Genomic DNA, 20,685 nt, shown 5'->3' with positions numbered 1-20,685 from the left:
TCAGTAATTAAGGCTAAGTATCCAGAGTGCCAAAGTTGACACGAGCATTCCAAGAGAACTTGCAGGTCATAGTAAGGATTCCACAGAAGATGGCAGAGCCTGGGACTGCAGCGGCAGTGGACAGAACAGGACTCCCAGGGTCATGGCCAGGTTAGTCACAAGGAAAGACAAAGCTTCATCCCAGTGTCATGAAGCTACGGGGTGCAGAATTTTAAAAACATGAGTAAAAATACAACAGACGCTTTATATATGAAAATAGCCAAATGGCCAGTAGACACTAAACAAAGTCCTCAACCTTATTAATAAAGGAAATGAACATTACAACTGTAATGCAGCACCACTTCTCACCCACCAGAATGGCCAAAATGAGGAAGACAACACAACCTTTGGCAGGAAGGAAATGGTACAGCCACTTCGGGAAACTGTTTGGCAGCATCTGTTAAACATAACACATGCACATTCTACAACCCAGCAATTCCACTGCCAGATTATATGTGTATCCAACGTAAACACATACGTCTATCCACCAGATGGCACGTATGGAAATGCTCATAGTAGCATGTTTGTGATAATGAAAAACAAAGCTGCCTAAATGCCCAGGGATAGTTACATGGATAAACTGTGGTGCATTCAGCATGGCTCACTACACGGCAGTGTGGATTAAGAGCCTGTAATGACGTGCAGCAGTACGGATGGCTGTCACAGGCACAGTTCTGAGCCAAAGACAGACGCAAAACGTGTGGTTCCATTATATACATTTAATAACAGGAAAATGGCTATAAGGTATCAGAAGTCAGGACAGGTAGCTGTGCTCTGGGGGTGGAGAATGAGATGCTGGCAGTGTTCTATTTCTTGCTGGTTACACAGGTGTAACCACCTTGTGAAACGCTTTGAGCTCCACGTGTACGGCTTGTGCACGTTGCCGTATATCCATATGATGCTTAATTGTGCTTTAATAAAAACTTCATAGAAACAGCAGCTTACGTCTTCCAGTTTAGAATGGTCTCTTCCAGGGTATTGCCCGCCTCCAGCACTGCTCCCTGCAGCAGGGTGAGCAGTCGTGACTATTACGAAACCACTTACTTAAAAGTATTAAGAGTGTCACGTGTCGCACTCCCCTTAGCAATATTAAGTTTTACCCTACTTCAGTAGTTATAATGAAATTTTAAAGTCATGATGCCATGCGCCTACCAGAACCACCTGCTGCTTCATGTGTTATTTGGCAGCCACTGTAAAACCACTGTAGAGAACCAAGAATGCGGTTGGCCACGAGTAACAGAGCGCCCGACGAGCAGTGACTCCAAGTTGGGTTATCCCGTGGCGGTGGTCTGGGTCGCAGCCGTGACTGGGTGACAGCCTCCGGACGCAGCTCTTTCTGTCCTCGCGCCCCGCCCTCTGCAGGCTGGCTTAACACTCCCAGCTGCACGTAGGCTCTGCACATCCGAGCAACTCGTCCACTCCCAGGAAGAGAGGAAAGGGTGATAACGAGGGCAGTGCTCTCCTCAGCTCGCCTGTGCCTCCCCCCTCAAAATCAGGGGTGCACATCCCCAGAATGCCTCCTGAGGAGTCTTCTATCTATAGTTCATTGGCAAGAACATTATTACTTGGCCAGAAGAAGCTAGGAAATTTAGTAGTTAGCTTTCTCGTCTGTGCAGTAGAGGAAGGAGAGGACACAGAAGGTTGGGAGTGACAGTTAAGTGAGCCAGCTTGCAGAAATTGCTACTGTATCATGCAGTTTCTCCTGCTTTTTAAAAATTTAATATTATAAGGCTTTCTTTTACTATACCCAGTGCTGATCAACTCTAGAACTCTTAACAGCTTGACCCCTAAGATCCAAAAAGTGGTCCTGGCAAGGTGACCCCTCTTTCAGGGGACAGCACCTGCAATCCACTCATCAAAGAAGCATTGCCATTGGATTTTCGCAGGCAAGGTGTCCATCCTGCAGAGAAGCCAGATGGCACCTTCCCCAAGAGCTGGAGCTGGAACCGCGGATTCATCAGCTTCAGGCATGTGCTTCTGACCGTAGTCTGTGCTCAGTAGATAATCACACATCCTTTGTTTAGGAACCAAGAACCAATGTCATAGTGGAACTACATCAGCTGCCGCTGCCTTTGTCATTGTGGTCTTGGCTTCCTAGCCCTCTCTGCACCTAATTAAGCTTTATGTGCTGAAGGAGTTTTTAACTAGTCAATAAATTAGACCCGAGCCTGCTGTGGTTCCCACCACTCATCACTGCCAACGACACTTGTTTGTTCGACTCTAACGCTATCTGCCTGGACCAGTTTGTATCCAGTCACGCTAATCTCAAATTAGTGACCACAAGGACAGCTTTGAAGAATAGCTACTGAGCTTTTCATGGTAAAATAAGAGAAAAGTAGATCTTCCTGTAAAAAGCATGTTTTGAGGCCCCTAATGATGTTATAAGTAAAAATTCTTGTTTTAAATATTTTTCTTCAGGTCATAAAACTTCTCTCTTTAAGTGGCCCTTTCCCTAGATGTGTAAATGTCCTTTCAAAAATCTATCTGAAGCCCATTTTGATTAATTAACATATTCGTGAAAACCACTTCCTAACAGTTTATCCAGACTCTGAGATCTCGTGGCTTTAATGCAAGGCTGGCCTTGGATGGTGGGAGCTGTCTGCCCACCCTGAAGTGACAATCTCATTTTAGGACAGCAGTAGCAATCCTCGGGCCACCTATTCAGTTAGGGACTTTGATTGACTGCTCCTTCTCAGTATCGTGGAGGTGGCAGAGGCTCTCTCCTCTACCAAGCTTTAGATTAGTCCTGTGTTTGGCCTGCCCAGCCCAATCTGAGCAAGAATCATGCTAAGTCATCCCTTCACCCTTGATATCTGACCACCCTGTCACCTGATCAGGTTTCTCGTCCCCACTTTTGATGTCTGAGTCTTGGCCTGTCTTTAGCAAGAACCCTGTTAGGTCAGTTTAGCAGCCCCCTCCCCCCTTCATGTCTCCTCTTAGTAATTTTCCATCCCCTGACCGTTCACTCTGCTCCTTGGCAAACCCCCAGCTGTCTTTGCTGTATTTGGAGCTGAGCCCCATCTCTCTCCTAGATTGCAATAGTCTTGAATAAAGTCTTCCCTGCCGTTTTAACAAGTGTTAGAATAATTTTCTCTTTAACAGAGATTGAGTAGGCAGTTTTTAGAGTGACCAAGCATCTCAGTTTGCTCTGGCCTGAGGGGTCTCCCAGGATGCAGGACTTTTAGTTGTAAAACCAGGGCAGTTCCAGGCAAATCTGGACTCTTGGCAACCCTGGAGCTTATGCTCAATGAGTGTAACCTGTACCTGACACCACTTTGCCCAGGTCCCCCAAGCAAGTCATAAGGAGAGGCTTGGCTCCCAGAGAAGACATGCTAAGCTTTGGACATCTGCATGAACTTAGCGCATGGGTGGCATTGGAAGGCAGGTGAAAACCAAAGTCTGAGACACTGCATGGATCAGGGGCCAGGAAGGCTGGAAGATGAAAATGAGGGGACACATAATGGTGATGGACAAAGAAGTCGGGCAGCCTGTGTCTAAGTCTCGGAAAACCCAGAGGCACGAGAGATAACCACACTTGCAACTGGAGAGACCACCTTTCTCCCACAATTTATTTTGAAAAATGTTCAATCATAACATGGAGCACTTATCGAAACATTTTGCTACATTGTCTTTCACACAAACGGGTATATGCATGTATATATCCATATAATTTCACTTTTTCATTCACAGGGCACATACACACATGCCAAGAAAGATATCTTAAGAGTATTGAATTTGCAAGGCATTCCTGATATAGGACTTGAGTTGAAAATCAGCGTTAACTGGTATGCTAAAAGCAAATTAATACATGAAAGATGCTGAACCTCACTTGCAGATAGGGAAGTGCTATAGTTTCCTTACTTTTAAGAATCTTTTTCATTTTCCTAATTTGATGGGTGAAAAGTAGTATAACATCCAAAGCTGGCGAGGGTGTAGGGAAATGAGCTATCTTATACATTGCGAAGAGTAATAAACGTTTCTGGTGGAAATATAAATTAATTTGGGGAGGAAATAATCTAGCAGGATCTATTAAGACCAACAATACTTACGTTCTGTGATTCAGCAATCTTTCTCTGAGGACTAGAATTTGATCCTACAGAAGTAAAAGCCCCAGTTCTCAACTGTAGTACAAAGCTGTTTATTGCAACATTGTGATGGCAAAAAACTAGCGATATCGCTGTAAGCGAGCATTCGGGTTGTGGCTCTAGTGATGGTAGAACCACAATAAGGAATATATAAATTTTTTTAAAGTTAGGTACACCCATATTGAGTCACGCCATGACATATTAAGTGGGAACTAGCTGTATAGTTACATTTTTTAAATAAAAGGGAACAGAAATCTTCATGATTATGTTTTGCATATCTGTATAAGCAAGCAGAGAAAGGTATAAAAGATACACTAATTTGTTTGCTGTTGCCACAGTAATCCATTTTTCCTTCCTAAGAGGAAACCTCAGTTATTTGGGCATAATTGCCATCCTCCTCTGTAGATAGTTGTTAGGGAAACAAGAAATTGAGACACCTGCCTAAACTAAAGGTGCTGAAAGGCTCAAAGCCCCCCTCTGATGCCCGTGGTCCAACCAGAATAGCACTGACCCAGGTCTCCTGAGTTAGATGCTCTCTCCAAGGACTGGGTCTTGGGAGAAAGGTGGGGATGTGGAAGCAGTGGTTGTCTGTCATTTATCCCGGTGGGGGGGGTCTGCTTGGATGCTGGCAGGACTGGCCTCAGTTACTGTTACAGCGGCTGAGAGCTGGCTTGATTCCGGGCCACCCTTTCACTCGCATCTCCAGGTGTCCCTTTGAGGCCAGACCCTACTGCAGCAGCGCTGGCGTCTCCCCAGCTGACAGCCTTTTCTGACTCTCACGCTGCTTCTATCATGAGCTGCTCTTGTGGTCGCTCAGAATCCAGGCCCTTGTAAAGTGGGAACGTTTAAAGCATGAGCTTATTTAAAAGCTTTTCGGAGGGCCCAGTAAAGAGGCTGCACATACGGGCGGAGGAGGAATACCCGATAAGTTCCTGAGGACGTTGGCAGACGGGAAAGACTCCAGGCTCCAGGGACTCAGGACGGTTTCTCTGTTGTAACAGAGAAGACGACAGGAAGCTGCGTATGCAGGTGAAGGTGTGTGTCATGGACGCCGAATCTGCTGTTATCAGAGAAGCGGCAGCCAGGAGATGTATCAGGAGTTTATTCTGGCGACTGAACCTTACACCACAGTGGAGCTGATAAAACTGTCGCGGCGAGGCAGTCATTGCTGTGTCTGGGCCGGCATCTGTGGCCCGCAGGGCTGGCGGTCGGGAAGTGACACGGGGGAGGCAAGGACAGACCAGAACGCGCACAGCTGGGCTGGTCTCGGCCCCTCACTGCAGGGGTGGCCTCAGCGAGACGCTGCAGGACGTAGATACACCCCAGGCCCAGGAGGCGGAGGAGCGGAAGGAGGCCCAGCTGCCGCCCGTGCCCGCCCAGGGGGCAGCAGACAAGCTGCGGCGACAGCGCGTTCACGCTCTGGGGCAAGAAAAGAAAACGACGGCGGCGGCTACACTCTGCCTTCCAAACCTGGAGCAAAGCCGCCTGTGGCCTCGGCTCACCCCAAACCACGCGGGGAAGACAACTGTGGGAGGCGTGGTTCCCACTTAGCTAAAATGACGTCACACGGATTCCACCACAGCCCGGCCTTTGCCCACGTGGCGAAGACAGACTCCAGCTTTAACCGCACTAGACTTCCAGTACGGACAGTAGCAAACTCGCTTCCACCGTGTTCACGTCGAGCAGTTACCCTTCACCGAAGAAAAACGCGCTGATTCTTCCCCCCCAAACTGGGTATAAAGACCCTTATTCAACGTTAGATGATGATGATTCCTCCCCTAATTGATTCTTCACCTTTGATATCCTGTAAACTAGACACTGAGATATGAATTTAACTATACATCTTATGTTAGATAATAGGAGGCTGGAAGGGAAGGAGGGAAAAAACTCAGCTAATATATACACAAATACGATCATACCACAATAAGGAAGAGATACGCAGAGCTACGACGATCTTTGTTTCTACAGCCAGTCACGTGGTCATAGCTGGAATTGACAGGTGCTTTCTCCTGCTGCCCAGTCCGCAGTTCCTTTGCCCTTAGCAAGCACCCTGGCTGGCCATGGGCTTTGTAGCTTTCCATTGGCTTTAATCACAAGGCCTGGGAGTACTGAGAGTCCCCTGCATTCCGAATGGAAATGTGGAGTTGTAGGGCAAGGGGTAAACAGGTCAGCTGTAGGCAGCAGTAGATGGCCCAAGATGATTATTGAACGGAATGCGAGAAAAACAGGTCTGGGAACTTGATGAAAGTTAATAGAGACCCATCGAGGAACTTGATAAGTGGCAGTACAGATAAGCAACAAATGTCAACAAATGCTTAATTATTATGAGCCAAGTTAGTACTGCAGTGTACAAGGTGATAACGGTCAAATTCCCCTGATTTAAAACTTCCTTGAGCATGTTTTACTTTACCAACTCCCAACTTCTCCAAGTTTCCCATCTTAGCAATGAAGACATGAAGAGGAAGGATGATATTGAACCAAGCAAGACAGAAGAGAGGGTCAGAGGGAGAGAGCCAAGGACAAAAGTGTGGCGAGAGGGAGAAAAGAAAAATCCTAACATGGATCAGCTCAAGTCCCTGACAAAGTTTCTTCTTTTTTTTTGCAATTTGGGATCTTCATTTAGCATTAGGAAGGCTGGAATTAATAATTTTATATCTGAAAATATCTGATGCACAGTAAAGCAACTGCTCCTAAGATGTGTTCCAAGAAAGGACTGCCTAGAATAGCAAACTACTGGCAAACGTGGATGGGTTGGGTTTCAAGTGTGCTTTCTGACGACTCTGTGTAAATACCACTGGTAAAGAAAGGATCACTGAAGCTTCTTTCTCTGATTCTAATGAACATCTTGTAGATAAATGGAGTGAAATACATAAATCATAAAGCCTAAAATAAAATGAAAGTTTCCATTTCTGATCATACTATACACATATCCTCCAATACATTGAAATTTTCTATAGGAAAGGAACATGGAACTTAATACTATCTGCATACGTCTCTGCTTTTTTTTTTTTTTTAATGCTTTTGTGAAAGTTCTCATAGCTGCCAGACATAGGCAAATAGATTGAGTAAATTCTCCCCCTTAGAGACGTATTAGAATTATCCAGAACTCTATTAAATCATTTAATGCTTGAAATGCCTGCCTGTGCGAAGAGCTGTAAAAATAGATTGCTTTCGTGTTCAGTGAGGTGGTTATTTACTTTCCATAGTCTCACCTTCCTTTCTCTGCGCAGGTACAGAGCAGATTCTTTCTTCTGTGTGAGTAACGCAGAAGCAGAAAGAGCACCGATATCCTTAACATTCACCCCAGGAGCTTTTCTCATATTATGATTGAAACAGCAGAAAGTCGATGACGCCCAGTGAAAGCACACTGGTGCTTTCTTTCCTTTGATTTTCTGTTTGACTCTTCCTACGGCCTCCTCATCCCTGACCACTAATACTCTCATCCTTGTCTTTTTCTTTATAAGGAATAGTGTTTTAAGTGAGGAAAATGACTGGTTTACAACCGAGGAAAGGATTACTTTGAACCCTAGTCAGGAAATAGAGTACCGTATTAGAACTTTGGTGTAGCTGGGTTTTTAATATCTCAAAAAAATTATCTTCAGAATTGGCTGGAAATAGAATGTTAATAAACAAAGAGTGACACTTTTAATTCATAGCCCCTAAATTTGTTCTAAGCTTAAAGCTCAAAATTCTTGGTCATGTTAGAAGACCAAAAAAAGTATTTTAACTAATTTAAGGAACCATATACCTAATTTTGCAACCAGTTTCTTTTTGGGAACAAATGTTCATAAAAATGGTTATCTCATGTTGAAATGTCTGCCCTTTTTGTAGTAAAAATGATTTTTATTAATATCTTGGGACAGTGTTCCTAAAATCCCTATATTTATCTTGATAGACACTGAATTATTTTAACTTCTTTTAGATTAGTACTATTATTCCTTTTTTCCATGAACTTCACTACACAGTAGGCATCTGCATTGGATATATTCTGAATAAATTTCACTGACTTTATTCATTTTCACCTGTGCTGTGCTAATAAGTCTCAAATTAAACAGCTCCATCAAGTCTCAGCAGCTGGCATTGTGCCCCACTGAGTATCACAAACTGAAAAAGGATTATTTGGGGAGGCTTCATAATTATACTAAGATGAAAATGTTGGCAGCCAGGAGATACATATTTTTCAAGATTTGAGAGAAAATTTAATGAAAGTGCCACAAATATATTACTTAGGATGATAGTTTGCACTTAATATGAGGCCCTTTTCTCTCTGGACTTCAAAGTCTGGACTAATTAATTAGCCCTAATTCCCCTGTTCTCCTGATGGTCAAGCACTCAGACAGACCTCCCGAGACCACAGAGCACAACCAAGTAGAAGAAGTACCAGCTGGGGGTCGGAAGACCTGTGAGTTAGTTCACACCTGTTGGGTGTTGGTCTTTGGGACTGAGTTTGTGACCTTGGATGCCCCAGCCCAGAGGTGGCAAGCCAAGGCCCACAGGCTCAGTGTGGCTGGCTGCTTGCCTTTGTGAATAGAGTTCCACTGGAACCAGCCCCGCTTGCTGGCACACGTGTCCTCTGTAGCTGCTCTTGCGCTGCAGTGGCAGGGTTGAGAAGTCAAAACAGAGACTTCACGGGCCATAATGCCTGAAATGTTTTCTGTCTGGCCCGTTGCACAAAAAGTTCGCTGACCCCGGACCTAATCTCTCTGGACTTGTCTCCCCGTCTGTAAAATAAAATGCAATAGTCAATAGCATAGCAACTTCCATTAGAAGAGGCAAGTTGCAATTTTGCCCAACTATGACTGTCTGATGGTGCCTTAAAACCAAGGTGAAGAACCCCTAGCAGTGATGTTAATACATTCAAAATGCACCCATCTGCTCTTTATTTACCCATCATCCACTTGGCCTCAGGCACCACACTGAACACCTGGGGATACACTTGCCAAGAGCAGTAAGACCCATTTCAGTTGGTAGAGGAGGGATTGTGTGGGTGTGCGAGGGGGATGCCGTGTGAGATGGCCAAGATTTTTAAATCAAGTCTTTTGGTATTTTAAATGTAAGGATTGGGAGGAAGGCAGGCTCCCACACTGGAGGTCCCCTGCCCTGACAATGGCTTACAGGTGCGTCAAGCAGCCATTACACTGAGCTGAGATGAGCTCGCTTGCCCTTGGTTGGCTTAGTCAGCCTTGATCCATCCAGAGAGCCCCCAGTTATGTAACTTCTTCAAAATCACAAATAGAAGGGACCAAAGAAATTCTCTCTCAAGGCACCAGAGATGTTTCATGGAGTGGGACGTTTGAGCGTGGACATAGGAGAAAGAGGTATGGTCTGCACAGGCGCGTACGTGGAGGGTTGTTTCAGGTGGAGAGGTCCAGAGTCGACAAAGCCAAGGGCGTGAGAAGTTCGGATGTGTCTGAGGAGCGTCGAGTGGCCCAGGTAGGTGGGAAGAGGCATGAGCAAAGGGGAGGGAGCAGGAGACAAGCCTCGGAGCTCGGGGTCTGGAGTGGGTAGGTGGGTGTGTGCCGCAGGTAATGGGGGATGGTGGAGGTCACGGACGGCAGGCTGGAAGGACGAACTTCGCTCCGCGAGCAGTGGGAAGCTGCTGGAAGTTCTGGGACAAGAGCAGTAAGGGCTGTCTGCAGAGTACTGTTCTGAGTACTGCGGAACTAGCAGTACTACTTTGCCTGCCGTAAACTGAGCAGGAGCGGGCATTTCCCAAATGGGATCAAATGAAAGACCAGCTTCTACTGCCTCAGTTTCAGCCTCTACATTTTCGGATAGGGATTTCTAATAGATCGATCCTACTCCGGGAGAAACGTGGGCAGTTACTGTCTCTTCGCACGTGGTTTTTCCCTGAAGGTCTTCAGCCTCCTCCTTTGTAGGGTCTCCTCAGCTCTGCCCAGTCGTCTTCCTCTGCTGGGGGGTCTGTGCCTCGTCTGCCGCCTCACGTTCGTTCCAGGCCAGGCCTCTGCTCAGGCTGCTCCTCCAAAGGAGGGTTGGTCCCCTCCCCCTCCTCCCCCTCCCTTCCCCTCCCCTCCCCCCTCCTCCCTCCTCCCCCTCCCCGTCCCCCCTCCTCCCCTCCCCTCCCCCCTCCTCCCCTCCCCCTCCTCCCTCCTCCCCTCCTCCTCCTCCCCTCCCCCTCTCCCTCCTCCCCTCCTCCTCCTCCCCTCCCCCTCCCCTCCTCCCCTCCCCCTCCCCACATGTTATCCGTTTAGTGCATTGACAAACCTGAGGAAAAACAATATTTTAATATGCCATTATACCACATGATAATGTCAGAGAGTCTCCTTTTCATTAGAATTACTTAGCATTATTCAATGATTCATGATTTTTTACTGTCTATAATAACTAAAATCATGTGGTAGGGCTATTTCTTATAAAATCCTATGTTCTAGGATATTTTAACCTTAAAGGATACATCCACTGAGTTCTCATTTGATAGAAATGATTGAATCCTAACTCATGTTTTTACCTGTACCATGTTTCAGAACAAGCGGGGACTAGCCTTTGCATGTATCCGATATCTCACCTAAAGTTCCCTTCAATCTGTCCTATTCCTGCCACTGATCGTAAAGCGATAAGTCTAGAACGTGGCAATATTCCCTCTTGTCATAGCTTTCCAATTATTGAAAATTAAGTAACTCCTATAGAGGAGAAATCATTAAATATATAGTAAATAATGAGGTTAATTAATTTAACCCCTTCTAGTTAGGAAACTAATTAAATCAGAAAATTAAAACTGACACAAGACATTAAAATAGGGAAACCCTGAACTTAGATCTAACAATCATCTCTTCGTCCTCAACCAGTTCCAAAAGAGGAATGAATATATATTAGCTACAAAAATATAAATCAGTGGACTATTTTCAACCTATATCAAGTTAAACTTTCCATACCACAAATACTATTTTTAGAGAGTTTACCTTTTTTCTACTTCTGTTATACGTGAAATTAAATCTTGTTTCTTTCAATTTTTTAAAAGAATGAATTAGAGTAAGTAAAAAAAGATGGATTTAGCCCCAAATCTGCTAGTAACTCTCATCATGAACAAGTCACTTAAACTCTCTAGGCCTCAGTTTTCTCATCCTCAGTATATTCTAGTAAAAAGTGAGATTGACCCACAGTGTCTTGGAGATGGAAATACATCTGAATAGGAGGAACGGATTAAGAAGCTAGAATCCGAGAAGACTGTTAAAATCTTTGTCAGTGTGTTATAGTAGAGAACCAGGTCCTAGCCTAGGATCTTCATGAATTAGTTGGTGAACAATCTGAGATAAAACTAAGGATACGTTTTCAAAGGAGCCCAACTCTCTCCACAACCTGAAACTGTCATGCCCATCGACATGATCTTTGGGTATAATTTCTAACCTCCAGGAAGAGTCTCAGAATAACAACAGAATTAGATTCAAGTTGTGGTGCTTAGTGCCATTGGCAATGGTGTTTCCAAGCTTAAAAATATCTAAGCAGGTATCCTGCTAGAAGTTTTTGGACTCTCCACCCTTTTGACATTGTTCTCAGTCTCCATGCAATTGACAAGGACATGGAGCACTGTGGTCCAGGCCCTTTTCTGGGATCCACTCTGGGGAGGTGAGTTAATATGGATTCCTCAAAGCCAGGACCAAAGATCATTGGCACAGAAGGAATCTCTGATAGACACTTGATCTACAGGAAAGTGAGTAGCCCCAGTTTGTAGGGAACCTCCCAAGTTTCAAGGCTCTTACTGCAGTACCTGCTGCCTGTGAACACTGCCAGAAATTACATGCAGCCAATGTGGGCATGGTGGTATAAACCACTGATGGGGAACAATTTCTTCCGCCAAATTTGAAGGCTTCATTCATTCATTTAACTACTATAAACAAATGTGTTCTAATTCCTTGGCATGTCAATGCTGCTGGGTGCTTGACATCAAATGGCCAATACAATTCGTAATGACAATTTTATTTTTACACACTTCAAAGGCCATCAATGAAGCAATAGTTAATTCGATAGCCAGCCTGCCACAAAGCAGTTAACCTTCAATAGCCAGTAAGCTGCTTTCTTTTCTCCTATTACCAGAGCTACAGGATTACTCTACACCTCAAATTCAACAACCTGCTCTGATGGGACTCCAGGATCTTCATATACTTGGTATTTATTTTGCATTATTCCCCATTTTCCCCTTGTATCAAATAGCCAATTACTTAATATCTAAAATGTGCAACTTTTTATTCAGCAACACCAGCATTCTAACCTCACACCTCTTATCTGTGGCCTCCTCCCCTCCAAGAATTGCTCCCGTCTCATCTGCCCCATCTAAGAAGTTTGCCTCAGCTATCCTGGCACACAGGGACCTCTTGTCTAAATCTCTGCTGCATTTATTATTATTAATAATTCCACTAGTGTTAGGCTTGTGTATCCAAGTATTTGTTAGTTTTATGAGGGCAAACATACCATTTTACTTGAAAGAAAAAAATTTCTCAATGTCCTACCAGGTTTTCATGTGCATTATATAATTAGGGTCACAAGTGAAGCAGCACATTCAAATTAGGATCATCTGAGAAAGCTGATTTACAAAGGGATTGCTACAAAGGTGTAGGCAGGATGTGTGGATGGTGAGGGAACCTAGGTCCAAAGGGATGAGAGGAAGGAAAGCTGACCAGAGCCTGGAAGGAGAGAGTTGTATAGAACAGATGACTTTGCCACCTCTAGGCAACCTGACCAGGAGCCTGGGAAATAAACACTCTAGTCCCACTCTCCTCCCCTCTCGGGTCTCTGCTGGGGTTCCTCATTCAGCAGATTCAACTGGCAACCAGAGTACAAGGGAGCCTATTAATATAATCCAGTGAGGTCAGCATCCTGGACCAAGCAAGGCAGAGGATAGAGTGTAGACCTGGGGTGGAGAAAGATGAGCGGAGATACCCAGCACGTCCATTGCATGGCTTCAACAAATACCTGATGCTTTCTAAGAGAGCACTGCTCACCCTTTCCATACAGAGCCAATGACCCCCAACTCAACAAATGTCTATTGAGTAGCTATGTGCAAGCATGGTTGTTTAAAGTTATCTTTAATAATTTTTTGTTTTATGTTTTATTGTATTCTATAATTTTAAGTTGTAGAATTGTTTTGAAACTAAAGATGGCAGAAATTGGCAAAATGCCATCAATCCCATTTCCTTTTCCTGGATACTTAGGAAGACTACATTTCCCAGCCTCCCCTGCAGTTTAGGTTGGGGTCACAAGACCAGGATCTGGCCAATGGAAGTGGATGGACTTGGACTTAGGTGGCTGTCTGTAGGCGTGGCCATAGAGCCTCCTGAATGATACTCTACTTGCTTCCTTCCCCCTGTAGAGGAGGAAGGAAATGGCTCTCAGATAGCAAAGCCACACGATGACAAAAGCCCTGAGTGCCCGTTTGGAGGGACCCTGTCTGAGCAAGCCACTAAGCTATGTGCAAGAAACTTTCAACGTCTTAATCCCACGGAATGCTGTAGTCTGTTCTGTCGTCTTAGACTAGGTTCTGCACAGCAGTACTGTGGACACGTTGCACAGGGTAGTTGCTGTAAGGGCTGTCCTGGGCATTGCAGGGTGTTGGGCCGCTTCCTGGCCTCCTCCACTAGACGCCAGCTGTTCCCCTTCCCCTCCAGCCATGACAACCAGAAATGTTTCCACACATTGCCAAATGCCCCCTGGGGGGCAAAACTGCCCATAGTTGGGACCACTGATCTAAGTCCTCTTGACTAATAGACTGTGTGCTCAGCGAACGGGGAGAGGGGTGGGACCGTGTCTGCCCTTAGAGCACGGACCAGTATAATATATTACACGTGCGTGCCTATTTAAGATGACTGCTTCATTGCAGCACTGTCATTGTTAAATTGGAAACAAAAGTGCAACAATACAGAACTGATTAGGTAAATTAAGGTACATTTAAAAATGGAGTATTACGTATCCATTAAATGATTTGGATCTATTATCTACTGACATGGAAGGACATTCATTCTTGTCTGTTTTTTAGGTGGCAACAATTTTTTTTAAGGAAAAATGTATTTGTATGGGACAATGTCTGGAGGGATTTCAGTAGTGCTGCTTCTGGGATAGGATTTGAGGTAATTTACTTTTTTTCCATTACTCATGTTTTCTAGTTTTTCTACAGTGAATAGATGACTTTTGGTGGCAACTGTGTCCTGTGGGTCAGCCGACTGATCTGTCCCATAAAGAAACATGCCATTTTGGCTCCCAGGTTCTCCTTCGATAAAACTCTGGCTTGCTGATGTCTCTAACTTAAGTACTCCCTTTCGTGGAAAGGTCAAATGTTGTAGTCTATAAACCCAAACTAAAGATTTACTAAACATTGATAATATCTAACTTCAAGGGGTATGTGATTAGCTGAACTGAATAGAACGTAACATGAGAGCAAGACTGAGATTGCTGTATACAATACAGAGATGCATTTTTTAAAAGCCATTTGGAAAAACTTATCTAAATAACTGCCTCAAGTTCCCACCAGTAAGTACAATTTGAGTTAAATATTCCCAATGTTACTTTTCCATTTTCTAATTTCACATTTAACTTTTATTTTTTTCTAGCTTTGTTATCTAATTTTGCAAAATAAAATGAGAAATGTATTACTCTATTTATCAAATTAGTATTAAACAGGCTGTTTATTCTCTGAAGGTTATCAACAAAATGATCATGCTTTGAACTTAGTTGGGAGAATTGTAAATATAGTAATGCTCAGTGTCGCGTTTGGGGTCATACACGTGTCAGTTAAAGAAATACAAAGCTTTTGTTAAATGAACTGATACTTCCTCAGAACATCCATTATCCACATGAAGTTAGATTTCATCTAAAGATGTTTCTTGTACATTACTGACAAAGTAGCAGTGTTTGATACACTCTACCGAATGTTTTCTTTGTAGGCCATTGACCCAGGGCCTTCCTGATGCTGGTGCGATAAGGCCCACATATGTGTACAACACTGACCTTGCATAGTTTCATGTTTTACAATCTCTACACAGGTTGATAAGATTTTAAATAACAGATTTCTTAGTCCCATAATCTGCCTTCTTGACTATCAGAAGTCACAGTAGGGTAAACTTGCCCTGCTGAATGTTACAAGTTCTTTTTTAACTTACAAAATAAAATACCCGGTTGAGGTATGTTTTAAGTCTTTTAATATAAAAGTACATGCTTAGTTCCTGTTTAACCAAGGAAGAAAAAAAGCTATCAATAAGTTTTCTCACACAGGTAAATAAAAGGGCATGCTAATTTTGATTTGGTATTTAGAACTAATTTATCCCTCCTACATTTTCTTAACATGTAAGGTAAAATGTTACAAATGGTCAATACCAAATATATGCTTGGGTATTCAAAGGAAGGACAGTACATTCTTATTCATTCAGGCAAGTACTGAATCTTTCTATTATTTGTAAAAAAAAAAAAAAAAATTGTTAGCTTTAGAATAGGGCTGTTTCAGACTGTTCAAAAGACAAATGAAAAACACAAAAAGCAGAAAACATCAGAATGATAAAACGTAAGGATATTTAAAATGCTTAATGTGTGCTTACTTTCTGCCCATACAAAATCACTTATGACATACGTGCGTGCAATCAAAACCGTATTCGCCGATTAAAAAGAGCCAGTGTCCATTGTATTAAGTCCTGGTCAATGAACCAACCATGTCAACTGTCACTTTCAGAACCTCTCTGTTATCGCAGACTAAAAGTAATACAAGGGCCTCAAAAATGAGTTAATGTTATAGGAGGCTGCCGCAATAATTTTGCAAGGTTTCTCTCTCGACCAATTTCACTAACATTTACTTAAAAATGTCTTTCCGCTTAGCAGGTAGCAGCAGCGGGCCTGATTCACGTCCCTTTCCATTCTCAGGCCTAGGCCAAAGCCTGGTCTCCGGGGAAGGCGGGGGTCGGGCCGGACGCGCCGCCCCCCTCCCCCGCGCAGGTGAGCCGGAAGCAGCGCGCGGAGCGCAGGTGCGCGAAGACCCCCGTGCTCCTCGCGCCGCGGCGCCGCCGGATGACGTCAGAGCGCGGGTACACGTGGCGGCCGGCTGGCGTCAGCGGTGCCGGGAGGGAAGAGAGCGGGGCTGGTTCCGACGGCCCGGGTCGCGGCAGGAGCGGGTTCGGGCGATGGGGAGAAGCCCAGTGGCCGCGCCGGGGGGGCTGGCGCGCCTCGGCCGGCCCGCAGCGCTCCGTCTCCGACTCGGCCCAGCGCCCCCGCCCTTCAGCTGGGACCCGGGACCCGAGCTCCAGGGCCTGAGCCGTCACCTCGGGTCCTGTCTGGCAGCAGCCAGCGACGCTCCGCGCCCCTGCGCCCAAGGCCAGTGACCCGCTCCCACCGCCGCCTGCCAGCGACCCCACGGGCCCGCCCCTCGCCGCGCGCATGCGCCACCCCTGCGGCCGCGCGTGCTGACGGGAGGGGCCTCCGCGTTCCCTTCTTTCCCGGGACCGGCCCACTCCGGCCCCACCGAGGGGGGTGCGTTTCCCTGCGACCCCCGGGCTTCCTCCTAAGGGGGCGGCGGCGGCCACGGGCCCCCGTCTCTGGAGCGGGCTGCTCGGTGCAAATGTCCGCGGGGCCGCGGGCTGCAGCAGAGGCGCTGGGCGGCGCCGGCCGACCGCCCGTCCCTCGGCTCCCCCTCGGCGGCGGGCGGGATGGTGCGGCCCGCAAGGCTCGCGCGGCTCCCGCGCTTGGGCGGCCCGGCGCGGGCGGGGGCGCCGAGGGCGGGGGAGCGGGCCCGACTCGCAGGACCGGGCCGGGGCCGCGCGGGCCGCGCCGTTCGGGAGCGGGCCCCGCGGGCGGGCCGGGCGGGGCGGGAGCCGCCGCGGAGCCTTCGGGCCGCTGCGACCATGTCGGACCAGGCGCCCAAAGTTCCCGAGGAGATGTTCAAGGAGGTCAAGTACTACGCGGTGGGCGACATCGACCCGCAGGTACCGCGCCGCCCCCGCCCCGCCCCCCGCGTCCCCGGCCCGTCCTCGCTCCGGCCGCGGGCGCGCGCCAGGGCGCACATCGTCTGGGCCCGGCCACCCGGTGCCCGCCGGCGTGGCTGCGCGGAGGCTGGGCCGCCTGGCGCCGAGCAGGCCGGCAGCGGGGCCGGAGGGGAGGGAGGGGAGAGGGAGCTGGTCTGCGGGCCCCGCGGTCGGGGAGGGAGGAAACCTGGGAGGGGTGCTGACCCCTGTAACAGGGGGAGGGGACCTGGGGGCCTGCGGGATCCGCGGCAGCAAGGGGCTGTGTCCGGACTGGGGGAGGAGGGCATGGGGAGGTGGGTCTGCCCTGGAGCGCTGCGCCGATTGTCCCCGTCCCCGCGCGGGGGGGGACCGGGGTGCTGTCTCGTGGCCGCCTCGCCCGCTTCCCACTCCGCTCCTTTCTGGGCGGAGTTCGGACAGGGCCGCCCTTCCCGCGGCAGCCGCGGCGGTCTGGGCTCCCCCGACGCCCAGATGTTGGGTCCGAGCGTGGCGGGAGCTTCGGCCGGTGGAGCTGGTAAGGACGTGGGTCCCGGGCTGCTGAGGGGACGGTTAGCCGCTCTGGTGTGGCAGCCACCCCGGGTCGCAGGTCTGCGGCTCGGTCATCTCGTGTGCGGCCGTGAACCCTCAGTTTACCACCAGCGGATACGTGTTTCTTGATTTCCCTAATTGGGTGAATTATACAATAATATGGAAAAATACCCTGGTAACGCCGTCACACTAAACATTTGAATCTTTTTGTCGTTTGGGCTCATGCCAAAGGATATTGTGGCTTTTCCTAAGCTTTTTCTAAGTAGAATATGTGTTTGAACGTTAGAATGTTGTTCTTCCATTGTGGGAATGAACCGCAGTTGAGTCTTAAGGTGGTTCTTCAGACTGTTCTTTTTGCTAAAGTTTATCTTTACAGTTTTATCACCTGGGTGTCTCATTAGCCTTGAGGGCTAAGCTTGGAGACCTGCGGCCTGGGCTTCCTGAGTGGAGACCGATACTTAACAAGTAAAACTTGGGTGGCCTAAAAGGATCTGTGGAAGGCTAATGGGCCTTGGCCTTCCAGAGGCTTGCCTGTTGGTATCTTAGTAACTAAACTCCCTTGGATCACCACCTAGGTGGGTCCTTTCTCCACTGTAACTCTAAGGTAAAGAGGCTTTGAATTTAAAGGTAAACAGGTGCTGAGCTCAGAGGGCTGAAGTGCCTGTAAGGTGCGGCTTCTCCCTTCCAGGGTTTCCCTTTCTTCACTGTCCACCGTTCTTCCCCTCTCTCATCCCACCCCCTATTTTACTTTAGGACTTTGGCTCTTAAGAGTGACCTGAATCATATGTTACTTAAAACCTGGAGTACACTGCACTGGAACCGTGTTTACTTAACTGTGAATCAAGTCTAAGGGCTCAAAAATGTCCTTGCAAACCACTTTGATCTGAAACAGTATATTTTCTAAAAAGTTTAGAGCCAGGGTATTCGAGTCTCTGAATCTTATAAATGTGGGTTCAGAGAGTTCACGTGCGTTGGATGAACACCTCGTTCGCCTCCACGTGTGGGGTGCCCTCGGCCGCTCTGCGCCGGAAGCGTGCTCCTGGCGTCCGGCTCCTGGCCTCCCCGCTCCCCGCAGCCTCCACTGCTGGCCGTGGCCTCCCTTCCCTTCCCGCTCCGGCGTCTCATTCACTCCCAGAGCTTTGCCCCGTTTCTGTAGCGGGCTGATGGCTCCACTCAGGTGGGACCCAGGTCTCATCCTCGATGCGCTGGGTGTCTTCCTAGTTCTTAGAGTGGCACCAAAGAAGGCCATGCCCTAAACTAAGACTTTTGCCTTCCCCCACCATCTGCTCTTAGACGTGGTCGTCGGGAGCAGTGCTGTCATTCCCCAGTTTCTCTTACACGTGCCCCTTTTGGTCACCAGATCTTGCTGCTTCTCTCACATCATCTTCTTGTCCCTGATGACCTTCCTCCAGTTCAGCTACCTGCCCCTTCCACCTGAATTATTGCAGTTGTTTCTTAACAGGTGTCATGGCTCCAGTCCTGCAGTGTAAGTGCATTCTTCTTACACTGACAATAATCTTTCTGTGAAGTCTGATCATGCCTCTTCCCTGCTGACCAGCCCTCAGTGTCTCTCCAGGAGACACTCTGTATTTTATTTCAGGAAGAAATGCAAAGGTTTCTGCACAGCATCTGTGAACCACAGTCGACGGTCTAATCCACGTTCAGCTGTCCAGCGTGTTGAGCGCTGCTCTCTCCATGCGGTGCACGTGTTTTTGCCTTGCTGACGCCTTTAAGTTCATAAGGATTCGGCTCCTGTAGCTCCTCTTCCAGAAAGTTTCCATTTATCAGAAACTACCTGTCCCCAGGCCGTTATGTTTGAGACATAGCGTGTCGCGTGCTAGGCCAGTCTCAGCACTTACGGTGCTGTGCTCACCTTGTCTGTCAGTCCTGTGTTCAAGACGGACCCTGTCCAGTACCTGGGTCCCAGGAGCCTCCGTGCTTACCTGTCAGTGAATCGAGATTTGCTGCTTTTTGTTGCCCCCAGATGTTGCATTGCACGTGACTTAGTGCAAGGTTATTAATCCGATGTGGAGAACATGGTGTGCGTTTATTAGAATTTTCACTGTAATAATTTGTATAAATTGAGAATGAAATGCAGCATTTTCCATTTTAATTTGTGTGGTTTTTTAAAGGTTATTCAGCTTCTAAAAGCTGGGAAAGCTAAGGAAGTGTCGTACAATGCACTCGCCTCACACATCATTTCAGAAGACGGGGACAATCCGGAGGTGGGAGAAGCTCGGGAAGTCTTTGATTTGCCCGTAGTCAAGGTTGGTAGTAAATTTAATGAATTCTGTGCGCTTCGTCAAGTATCTTGAAAGCAGTACATTGAAGTTTCAGTGCAGCTCTTCTGACACTGTTTGCTAAGGTATGGCTCTGGGTGGGAAATGCTCTTGACATCTCAGGAACCATCCATAAGGCCCTGTACATGAAATCAGGCTATAGCAAGGTTTCTGCACATTACAGCTTATGCACCTGCTACGGGTGGCCGCATTTTGTCACCGTCTGGAAGTTGTCTAAGCCAAGCAAACGTATTGAAGGCAGTGGACGTGCTGTCTTGAAGCAGATGACGTGGGTGAATTCTGCTAAGAAAATGTATTGATTCCAAGAGGAACTCCTGGAACAGGGCTCCCTTCCATCCCCATTGGCCGGGGGTCCTGATTTCCAGGCAGACAAGTCTAGGGGAGCCCTGCCCTATCTGGGCTATGTCTCTGCTCTCCGACAAGGGTCACAGTGACCATTTGTCCCACGGTCCCTCTGGTGGCTCTCTGTTCCACTATCCAGCTTGACCTGTGGGTAGTTTATCCTAGAAAGTAGAGTCTCAGTTGGTGGGTGAATTGTTCAGTTTTGTTGATCAAATACTGTGCTGCTCTGTTATGGCTGCTGGTTGAACTGACTGCTGTTAAATGTGGGTTTTTTAATTTAAGTTTATAATTTCGACCCTTCCATTTTTTCTCATCATTTATAGTGTATATTTGTTTTAAAATGGCTCTGTTCCACTACCCTTTTTTTTCTCTTTTCCACGCTCTTACATGTGTTATCTTAAAAAAACCAACATGACAGTTACTGTGGCTTAATAAGGAGAG

General features: G+C 47.1%; 1 protein-coding gene across 3 annotated transcripts in view; it reads left to right on the top strand.

The window, feature by feature from the left end:
- The first annotated feature begins 16,817 nt into the window (after positions 1-16,817).
- The window catches only part of PAXIP1 (PAX interacting protein 1), a 48,494-nt gene continuing 44,626 nt past the window's right edge, over positions 16,818-20,685 (top strand). For all 3 annotated transcript variants that reach the window (XM_082473767.1, XM_082473768.1, XM_082473766.1), the window contains exons 1-2: positions 16,818-17,038; positions 19,735-19,869. In XM_082473767.1, coding sequence (XP_082329893.1) covers positions 16,958-17,038; positions 19,735-19,869 — 216 coding nt within the window. In that variant the 5' untranslated portion in view covers positions 16,818-16,957. The remainder of the gene's footprint in view (positions 17,039-19,734; positions 19,870-20,685) is intronic.

The sequence above is a fragment of the Balaenoptera physalus genome (assembly GCF_965194825.1).
Source record: "Balaenoptera physalus genome assembly, chromosome: 8".
NCBI classification, from domain to species: domain Eukaryota; kingdom Metazoa; phylum Chordata; class Mammalia; order Artiodactyla; family Balaenopteridae; genus Balaenoptera; species Balaenoptera physalus.
Note: the sequence above shows the minus strand (reverse complement) of the source record. Positions and strands in the feature narration are given on the sequence as shown.